This window comes from Erinaceus europaeus, chromosome 6 (assembly GCF_950295315.1).
Source record: "Erinaceus europaeus chromosome 6, mEriEur2.1, whole genome shotgun sequence".
Lineage (NCBI taxonomy): Eukaryota > Metazoa > Chordata > Mammalia > Eulipotyphla > Erinaceidae > Erinaceus > Erinaceus europaeus.
In genome coordinates, this window is record NC_080167.1 from 41,643,369 (window position 1) to 41,653,971 (window position 10,603).

Genomic DNA, 10,603 nt, shown 5'->3' on the forward strand with positions numbered 1-10,603 from the left:
GCTTCCCCATACAGGTGGGGACCAGGGGCTTGAACCTGGGTCTTTACTCTCTGTAATGAGACCACTTTAACAGGTATGCCACCGCCTGGCCCCCATCCAAGGCTTAATACACTGCAGCACCTCCTCACCCACCTTTTTAAATTATTTATTCTCACCAGGGTTATTGCTGGGGCTCAGTACCTCACACAACCCTATTACTCTTGGCAATCTTTTTTCTTTATTTTTATTTTTCTTCTTTCTTTTGTGCTAGAGACAGATAAATTTAAAATAAAAACCAGGTGGTCCAGGAGGTGGCGCAGTGGATAAAGTGTTGAACTCTCAAGCTATGAGGTCCTGAGTTCAATCCCTGGCAGCACATGTACCAGAGTGATGTCTAGTTCTTTCTCTCTCTCCTATCTTTCTTTCTCATTAATAAATAAAAATCTTTAAATTAAAAAAAAAGAAAAAGAAAAACCAAGGCTAGTAAGATAGCCAAATCAAAAAAAATCTAGCCCTCAGGAATACTTGGAATATGTACAGGAAAGTACATAGAGAAAGAAACTTACTGAAGCTTTCTTTCTTTCTTTTCAGACTAGTAAAAAGCTGAATATTCCATGTCAGAAAAAAATACTTTAATGAATCACTAATTAGACATTAAAATGACTCTATCAATATTGGTTTTTATCACTACTTTTTTTTTTTTTTGGCCTCCAGGGTTATTGCTGGGGCTTGGTGCCTGCACTACAAATCCACTGCTCCTGGAGGCCATTTTTTTTTCCTTTTTGTTGCCCTTGTTGTTTATTGTTGTTGTTAGTATTGTTGTTGTTGTTGTTGTTGGATAGGACAGAGAGAAATTGAGAGAGGATAGGAAGACAGAGAGGGGGAGAGAAAGACAGACACCTGCAGACCTGCTTCACCACCGCTAGTGAAGCGACCCGCCCGCCCCCTCCAGGTGGGGAGCCAGGGCTCCAGCCTGGATCACTGCGCCAGTCCTTGCTTTTCATACCATGTGCGCTTAACCCGCTGCCCTAATGCCGGACCCCATCTACTTGGTTTTTTTTTTTTGGTTTATCATTTTGTTTTAATAAGGGGGGGGGGGCAAAGAAAACACGGGTCAGCTCTGGTTTATGGTGGTGCTGGGGACTGAACCTGAGACTTTGGGACATATGACCTGAGTCTTTTATATAGCCAGTATGTTATCTCCCCAGCCCTATCATTACTTATTTTTATTATTAAAATGGGTAGGTAAATCTATACATATTCACAAGAGAAAAAACTCCACGATATAATGTTAAGTGGCTAAAAACGTAAGTATCAAATGTAAATTACACTGGTATACATAGAGTATCACACACATACACAAACAGTAGTGAGGACAGATAGCATAATGATTATACAAAGAGATCCTCATGCCTGAGGGTCTGAAGTCACAGCTTTGACCCTGGCTACCACTATAAACCAGAGCTGATAAATGTTGTAGTGAAAAAAAAAAAAAAAAGAAACACAAACACTATATAGATATGTGTGTAGGGCCACGTATGCAAACAGACTTTCACTTTTTTCCCTTTATTCTGGTGTTTTTTAACCAGAACACTGCTCAGCTCTGGTCTATGGTAGTTGGTGCTGAGGACTGAACCTAGGACTTCAGAGCTTCAGGCATGAAAGTCTTTTATAATCATTATGCTGTCTCCCCACCTACTTTTTAAAATTATCTTTATTTGCTGTATAGAGAAATTGAGAGGAAATGGGGAGATAGAGAGGAAGAGAGACAGACACCTGCAGCCCTACTTCACCAGTTGCAAAACTTTCCCCCTGCAGGTGAGGACCAGGGGCTTGAACCGGGGTCCTTGTGTATTGTAACGTGTCCACTCCACCAGGTGCACCACCACCCACGCCCTTGTTTTAGAGATGTTATTCATTTTATGAGGGAGAGCAGCTTTGTTTGGTTCTGGCACATGGCAGGCTAGGAAACAAAGTTAGATTCCCTAGCCAACTCCTGTGCTCCAACATGCTGAGTTCTCCCCACAGCCCTGAAGAAAGAAAAAAAGTTGGAAAAGAGACACAACTACTAACAAGGTAGAGAAATAACAGACACGAGTAAAAAGAAGCTATACTTTTCACTCTAAACTCGGGGGGGGGGGGGTTAATGCATTTTATGAGTTAAATCTTTTTTAAAAAATACAAATACTTCTCAAAAGCAAATGCAGTGAACTTCGACCTCGTTTACCGTAGCAACTGTCGAGCCACACACACACACACACACACACACACACACACACCCCAAATAGGAAGGTTTTCTGGTGTTTTGCCTGGTACTTTTCCAATTCTCCTCCTTTACCACGCAATTAGGAAATACTTCAAAAGAATTCCTCCTTCTTTATGGAATATTACTATAATACCTTCACCATCACCTTCCAGACCAAAGAGTTCAAAGCATAATTAACCCGATAATTTCCGGCGAGAAGCCCTTGGGCCTCAGTGTTGCCTAACAAGCACCGGAGCGGCGGGACCGCTGCTCATTTAGAGAGGTCGCTCCTAAGGGTCGTGACTCGTGTGCTTGGAGGGACTGCAGCAGGGTGTCAGCACTCGCACAGACTCCACGAACACCCGCACCCACTGGCAGTCGGTGTGAAACCTCGGCCGCCCCCTTCCGCACCAGGCCGACGTGGGGGCGGGGAGCATGGCTGCGCAGTGACGGGCGGGCCCTGCGGCCGCGCTCACTCGCCGTGGGACACCAGGCTGCTCGTGTCCTAGAAAGGGGCACGGGGGGAGGGGTGGGCGGGCAACGAAGACACTTCCTTTCGGGCCGCTGGGGACGGGGTGGTGGTGGCGGAAATTCACGGAAAAGGAGTCGCAGTGTGTACATCTGGACTCCCGCAAAATGGCCAGACGCAGGCTCCCGCCCGGCGGCAGGCGCTCTCCGGAGGCGCGGTCCACAAGGCCGCGTCGCCGCCTCCCTCCTCCGCGGCACCGCGGCGCCCGCCTGCCGACGCGCGTTCACCAGCCAGCGGCGCCCTCCATTTTGTCCCCAGTCTCCTTCACGGAGAACCGAGCGCTATTTTAAAACCATTAAGTAATCAAACTTAAAAAAAAAAAAAAAAAAAAGCGGTGTGGGTGTGCCGTTACAATATACTCCAAGCGGGCGCTGGGTAAAAAATGGCTGTTAGTACGGGGTGGAGCCGCCGGCGGCTCGTCCCCGTCAAACGGGACAAAGGACGGAGGGAGCGCGCAGGCCGCGAGCAGAGGCCGAGCTCCGGGGCCGCAGGGCGGACAGTCAGCCGGGCGGGGCCGGGTCGCGCCGCGACCTGGCCGCCGGGTCCATTTGGAGGACAAAGCGGCGGCGGCGCGCACTCCCCCGCCCTCCGCCTCCGCCGAGGCCCCCGCCCGGAGGCGCGCTCTCGGCGCTCGTGCTCGCTCGCGGGCGCGCGGACGACGGTTAGAAATGGCGGTTGGGCGGAAGGAGGGGGCTGGGACGCCAAGAGGCGCAGTGTGGAGGTAGTGGGCCGCCGTCCCTCCCCCGCCCCGCCCCGCCCCGCCCCGTCCCGCCCCGTCCCGCCCCGCCCCGCTCCGCCGAGAATGCAGGCGGCGGCCATTCTACGAGCTCCAGCCCCTCAGCAAACACTACAGGCTCTCCGGACGAGGAAGAGCGCCCGGTGGAGGGAGTGTGAGCCCTTTCACCGAACAAAGGCGGTGGCGCGCAGCCCGCCAAGGGGCCGGAGCCATCACCGCGGGGAGGCAGAAACGTTCCCTAAAATGGCGGCCGTCGTGCAGGGCGGGGCTGGCGGGGGCTTCCGCTCACGGCGCCCGGGGCTCCGGCAGGGAGGAGCCAGACGGGCCGACAGACCGCTTCCTCATGGCGGCGGCGCAGGAACCCGGCGAGCCCGAGAAAGAGAAGGTAACCGGGCGCGGGGCGGACACTGGGGGCGGGCGGCCGGGCGCTGCGAGAGGCCGCGAGCCGCGTGCACGTGCCGCCCGGGCTTCTCTGCTCCGCGGACGTGTGAGCTGTCAGCGTGCTCCCACCCACCGCCGCTATTTCTGTCTAAACTGCCTTGACGAAAGTAACCCGAATTCGAGGGAGGAGGGAAGCCGTGCTCCTAATGGCTCACTGGGGCTCGTTGTAAAACTGCCGGTGACACCCCGCCGTTAGCAAGAACATTGTGCCGACGGGGCACCTGGCTGAGCGCACTTGGCTCAGTGCGCAAGGACCCGGGTTCGAGACCCCGGTCTCCACCTGCAGGGGGAAAGCTCTGCGAATAGTGAAGCTGGTCTGCAGGTGTTTCTTTCTTCCTGACCCACCCCTCTAAATTTCTGGCTGTCTCTATCCAGTAAAAGTTATTTTTAAAAATTAAAAAATAGCTTGGTCTAGAAAGCTGAGAATGAACTGATTGCTTTTTTTAATGTATATACCTCACAACATTTAACACAGAAAGATGACATGCTCCTGATTAAATTGATTCAAAAGACTCAATGTGCTGAGTTCAGTCAATTTGTTTTTTCCCTTTATTGGGGGGTTAAACAGTAATCCCCCAATAAAGGGAAACAGCAAATACAGTAGTTTGTACAACAGTAAATACAATAGTTTGTGCATGCATAACATTTCTCAGTTTTCCACATAACAGTACAACCCCCCACTAGGTCCTCTTGTCTCATCCTTTTCCAGGACCTGTACTTTCACCCCCCACCCACCCGAGACTTCTGCTTTGGTGCAATACACCAGAGTTCAGTGGATTTATAGTGGGGAACCGGAGAATTGAGGTGTCTTCCTCCATTGACCTTGATTTCTCTCACCAGTAGATTCCCTGCTGCTGCTTCATGCTTTGATCTCTCCTTAGAGTTGTCACTGGGCACTAACCTGGTGAACTACACACTGTGTACACAGCCACATCACAGCATTTATTTTACCAGAAGATAATTTATATGTCTTGTTTTAGGAGGGTAGCAGATTTGTATGCTCAGCGCAATTAACAGACGTGCCAAAAATTTTTATTAAAGTAATATTTTACTTTGTAAGAAAGATCAGCATTTTTTTTAACTCTGGCTTATGGTGGTACTGGAGACTGGACCTGGAACCTCAGGTATTAAAGTCTTGTATAATAATATGCTGTCTCCCCAGCCCTAAAATATTAAATAGTAAGCAGCAGAGATGTTAACACTCAATTGTGAGATACTGAGTACCCACAGTGTGCCAGATTGCTCCTTATAGGACATTCTCTGCTCCAGCTGGGGAACTGTGCTCCCTTCTAAGTTAATGTTTTTCTGGTGACTTTTCCATCAAGTTTGGCCAAGATAGATCCTCAAATAGTTGATATCAACAAATGTTGGGTACATAAATTACTATGGAAGGTAATTTTGTGCATTTGTACCCTGTTGGTACTTTTTTATTTAAACATTTTTTTTAGTTTTTATTTATGTAGAGAAAAATCAAAAGGGGAGGGTGATATAGAGGAAGAGAGATAGAGACACCTGCAGCACTGTTTCACCATCCCTAAAGCTTTTCCCCTGCAGGTGGGGGCTGGGGACCTGAACCCAGGTCCATGTGCACTCAACCAGGTACACCACCAACTGGCTTCGGTACCTTCTGTATTTAATGTCTCTGTTACTTGCAGTATGTGTAGTGTAACAAAACGATCCCTCCTTTTGAAACTTGTGTATTTTGAGGACTACCAAAAGGACAGCATTAATTTCTATATTCAGCTTTGTGAGAACACTGGGCTCCTGAGTGGAACTTCATCCGTTTTGTATCTGATTATTCTCCTTTGGCATTGTCATTTTAAGAGCCTTCAGGGTAATTAAAAAAATTTTCAGAGAGGGAAAAGGCAGCAGATGCTAAGCAGTAGCTATCCAGGCTTGTTAGGCGATAGTCACCTGGGTGGAATCAAATATTCCCCCCACCCCACCACCTGCCACAGAATCAATATTTAAGATTTTATTTACTAATGAAAAAGATAGGAGAGAACCAGACATCACTCTGTTACATGTGCCACTGGGAACTGAACTCAGGACCTTGTGTTTGAGAGTATTAATGCTTTCTTGAACTAACACTGCTACCTTCCAGACCACGATGATTTGTTTTTTTTTTTAATAAAAAAAATATATACTACAAGTAGTAACAGTGAAAACTAAAAAAAGGCTTGATTCAGACTAGAAAATAGATCCTTATAGGCTTTATATATTGGACACAGTTTGATGAAGAAATCAAGGATGACTCCTAGGTTTTATTTGGTAATAGTTCAAGGCCTGAAAGACAGCTTATCAGGTAGGGTGTGTGCAGTCAGGTTTGAGCCCTGGTACCATGTAGGAAAAATTCTGGTGCCATGGTGTCTCTTCTGACTGAAAAGGCCTGGGAGGGGTGAAGTCAGGCATGTAAGAGACACCAGGCAGATAAATGCCATTAGTGGAAGCCCCAATTATGTAAATTTAATCCTATAATTGAAAGCCTTGAGAAAATAAGATTGAAAATTCCAGGGAGTCGGGCGGTAGCACAGCGGGTTAAGCGCAGGTGGCACAAAGCACAAGGACCAGCGGAAGGACCCCGGTTCAAGTCCCCGGCTTCCCACCTGCAGGGGAGTTGCTTCACAGGTGGTGAGGCAGGTTTGCAAGTGTCTGTCTTTCTCTCCCTGTCTTCCCCCCCCCCTTCATTTCTCTGTCCTATCCAACAACGATGACATCAATAACTACAATAAAACAAGGGCAACAACAACAACAAAAAGAAAATTCCAGAGGGGAGATTTGGTGGAATAACATTGACAAGTCATCAAAGGAGGGAATGTCAAAAAAGCTATTAGGAGGGGTCAGGTGTCCCATATGTGGTTTGAGTGCAGGTTACAATGTGTAAGGACCTGGGTTCAAGCCATCTGCAGGGGGGATAGCTTTTCAAGTAGTGAAGCAGTATTGTAGGTGGCTGTCTCTCTCCCTGTCACCCCCTTCCTTCTCGATTTCTGGCTGTCTTTACCCAATAAATAAAGGTAATTAAAAAAAATTTTTTTTAAGTTACTAGGATTGTCCAGTGAGAATGCCAGAAGACAAGTAAATGTTTAAAAAATAACTGAATATGCCACATTTGCTGAGATGGAGAGTATAATGGGTTTTGCAAAAACTTGCCTTTTATTTTCCATAAAGCAGGTACTTTTTAGAAATGAGCTAAAGGGAGTCTAGAGATTTCTAAGTGGATAAGTACAGTTAGGCACTTAGTTTTGCAGTAAGATGGGATGATAAATTTAGGAAGCTTTTGGGGAAAGGTGTCGAGAGTCAAATTTTTTTGTTTTTTAAAGATTTTATTGATAGAAGAGAAAGAACCAGATGTCACTCTGTGCATGTGCAGCTGGGGATTGATCTCAGGACCTCATGTTTGAACACTGCGCCACCTCATGGACAAGTCATCTTGTTTTGTTTTTAGTAATGAGGACAACTATGTCAAATAAAAGGATATAGTTAAGAGTTCTTGAACACTGTAGAGTCAACCACAAGTGGGCCAGTTTGTCCTTTGCAACAAAATATGGCCACTTTAACAGTGAGATTTGGTAGTGGGAGATGAAGCAGCTGTAACTAAATCTGACACTCTGGCTCACATCTATTGAGCCTCCCTTATCCAAAGTGAGGTGGTAAAGCAGTTTTCTTTATAAACATAATAATCTACAAAAAACACTAGTCTAAATTTTTAGGCTAAGAGTGATGGATCTTTTTTTCCTGCCAAGGGACATTTGAATAATTATTAGCTTGATAGTCTGCACTTAGGGGGCCAGGCAGTGGCGCACCTGGTTAAGCACACATCACAGTGCACAAGGACCCAGGGTCAAGCCCCTGATCCCCACCTGCATGGGGAAAGCTTCATTGAGTGGTGAAGCAGTGTTGTAGGTGTCTCTATCTCCCCTTCCCTCTCAATTTCTGTCTCTATTGAATAGTGCAGCCGGGCGGTGTTGCAGCAGATTAGGCGCACGTGGTGCGAAGCACAAGAACCAACATAGGGACCCCAGTTCAAGCCCCCCCTACCTGCAGGGGTCCACTTGACAAGTGGTGAAGCAGGTCTTCAGGTGTCTTTCTCTCCCCCTCCTCTTGATTTCTCTCAACAAGGACAGCAATAATGACGATAAACAAGGACAATAAAGGGGAAATTTTTTAAATAAGTATTTTTTAAAAAAATCTGAACCTAATGTTATGGGAAAAAAAAACCTAAACCTATTTAATTTCAAGTTCCATCTGTGGTTGCCTTGGCAGTGTCCAAGTATATGGCTAATAGAGAGGACACTGCCCACCCTGGTTTAAAAGGTTGACCTTGTTAATGAAGCTGTCGGTGCTTGGCAAACTAACTGGCCAGTGGGGTAGTTCCTTTTATTCTCTGCTTAAAAACAAGACTTCAACTCTACCCATTGGTAGAAGCTCCTTTGCTTCTAAAGCTTGGTGAATGCCACCCATGTTAGAGGGTCAAGCTGGTCTGCAGCCACCAATGATAAAAAGCATTAGAAACAGGAGTCTTCTGCTAAGTAAAAATGTAAAGTCTAGGCAAGAGCTTTTATGGCTATAGTGGAAGTAAATCCTGTTTTGGTATGGTGGTAAGTACACAGAGACAGACAGACCAGTCCTTTTAGAAGTGTATCATTTCTCCTTTATTATGTATAAAGTCATTTTATCTCTTCTGACAGCAGCTTTTTAAATGAAACGAACTACAGTGCATTGACTTCACTCCCCAAGTTGTATTACTGAAAACTTAAAATGAAGTTGTAAAACAAAAGTTCATCTTATTAACTGCAGTGAAATGTGATTAACAATGGCAGTGTTTTTAACCAGAGAAAACAAGTTCACACAACAATTTAAATCCAATTGTTCTAGCACTTGATAAGTCTCATTAACCAAAACACTTGAAGACCACATGAGTAAGTATCCTGTAGGTTACAGAATTTAGTGTATAGAAACAAAAAAACTTAATTCTGAATTGCAGTTACCACTAAAATCAAATACAATTAAATTCCACTTCATAACACAGACAAAACAGACTGCGTAAGTATGTTTATACTCTCATGAAATTCTTAACCGACACTGATATTCATGGAACCTAACCAATAAAATTGAAGTCAGTACTAAGTAGCAGCATGCTTAATTTCCCCATTTGTGCTCCCCAAATTATTGGAAGCAAAACTATGCCTTTTAATGTCAGTGAGTTAAACTTCCCAGTAACTTAAAATGTGTTCTGAGCTCTTGAAACACACAGTGTCATTTTTATTTAGTATCCAGTCCTGCTACTTGGAGCTTTCTGGTCAAACTGCCATGGCTTATTGAAAAGATTCAAGTTCTGGCCCAAAAAAAAATTATTAAAGAATACAAACTGGTTCATGATTGTTGCAAAGTATATTTAAGTTTAGTGTTTGCCAAATCACCCTGAAATGCTTTTTCATTTTTTAAATCTTAGCCCTTTAAGCTCCTAGGATTTTTAGACATTGAAAACATTCCCTGTGCACGGCAATCAATATTATATGGTTCGTTGGGATCGGTTGTGACTGGCCTTGGACATTTTTTGTTAACCAGTGAGTAGTTTTCTCTATCTATAAAGCATGTTTCTCTGTGTATGCTAGAACAAAATTTTCTAAACTGACTAATGCATAAGTATGATTATAATCGAGTTATGTTTCTTTTTGACAGGTAGAATTAGACGATCATGTGATGTTGGAGTAGGAGGATTTATCTTGGTGACGTTAGGATGCTGGTGTGTGCTTGTGCTAAGTATTCAAATGTCCAATTATAATTTCCAGATGATAGCTCACCTAGCTGACAGCACTTACTAGGCACCAGGCCCTGGATTATTTCCTGGTGCCACATTAAGAAAACATGGCAATATAAATGAACTCATGCTACTGTAACGTGTACCTGTTTATAAGCAACTGAGAATGTATGGCATTAAGCTATCTTCAGTTTAAATCATGGTTCACATTTCATGTGGGGGGGAACCTTTTTATATTATCCTAATTCTATCCTTAAAGTTTCAAAAAGAAAGTTTGATGCTAAACTTCAAATGTAATTTTAAGTTTATTCACTTTCTTCTTACAAGGTTCCACTGTAGGTATAATTATGCAAAACAAAGAATCCAGGAAAGAATTGCCAGAAAAGGAATTAAAAACAAGATTCTGTATGAAAGCACCCACCTTGATCCTGAAAAAAATCAAAGCAACAGCAAGAGTGACAACTGAGCAGTCACTGAAGTCAGTGTGAATAAAGTGGAGAACAATGCAAAGCCGAATATACTTTTTTTTTTATGCCTAAATGAATTTATTATAATCAAAGTGTTCAGGGCATGCTACTATTACATCAAGGCTCAAGCTAGTGTACCATGTGTTAGATATTTCTTTGTAAAAAGAATACTGTATTTCAAGGAATAAAATTATCCAAGCTGTTTTTTTTTTTAATGTGAATGTTTTCTGACTTCTAAAGCCAATGCTATTCTAAGACTTAAAGCGAATTATAGCTCTACCAAATTTGACACTGTTCTTCCATTTCTTACAATAGGCATGTTATCTCCCAAAAAGCTATGGTATAGATTTATATTTCTAAATAAAATGTATTTAAAAAACATGCCTATTTCCAAAAGTTGCTTTGAGCAAAGGAATACAGTATGTAGAAAGATTATCTGTAACAG

General features: G+C 44.3%; 1 protein-coding gene across 2 annotated transcripts; it reads left to right on the forward strand.

The window, feature by feature from the left end:
* Nucleotides 1-3,518: 3,518 nt before the first annotated feature.
* On the forward strand, nucleotides 3,519-10,363 carry LOC103124206 (cytochrome c oxidase assembly protein COX20, mitochondrial). 2 transcript variants are annotated; one of them, XM_016193170.2, is made up of 4 exons: nucleotides 3,519-3,874; nucleotides 9,383-9,497; nucleotides 9,617-9,676; nucleotides 10,019-10,158. In XM_016193170.2, the coding sequence occupies exons 1-3, from the start codon at nucleotides 3,833-3,835 to the stop codon at nucleotides 9,643-9,645; spliced, it is 186 nt and encodes a 61-aa protein (XP_016048656.1). In that variant the 5' UTR covers nucleotides 3,519-3,832; the 3' UTR covers nucleotides 9,646-9,676; nucleotides 10,019-10,158. The 2 variants fall into 2 exon arrangements, with proteins under 2 accessions (XP_016048656.1, XP_016048654.2); XM_016193168.2 differs by having other exon boundaries at nucleotides 3,521-3,874; nucleotides 9,613-9,676; nucleotides 10,019-10,363.
* The last annotated feature ends 240 nt before the right edge of the window (nucleotides 10,364-10,603 follow it).

Excerpts from the sequence above, each read along its gene's own strand:
- LOC103124206 (XM_016193168.2), top strand. The coding sequence starts at position 3,833 with ATGGCGGCGGCGCAGGAACCCGGCGAGCCCGAGAAAGAGAAG. Across the intron at positions 9,498-9,612 it reads TGGACATTTTTTGTTAACCA|GTAGAATTAGACGATCATGT; the intron begins GTGAGTAGTTTT and ends TCTTTTTGACAG. Across the intron at positions 9,677-10,018 it reads TTGGTGACGTTAGGATGCTG|GTTCCACTGTAGGTATAATT; the intron begins GTGTGTGCTTGT and ends TCTTCTTACAAG.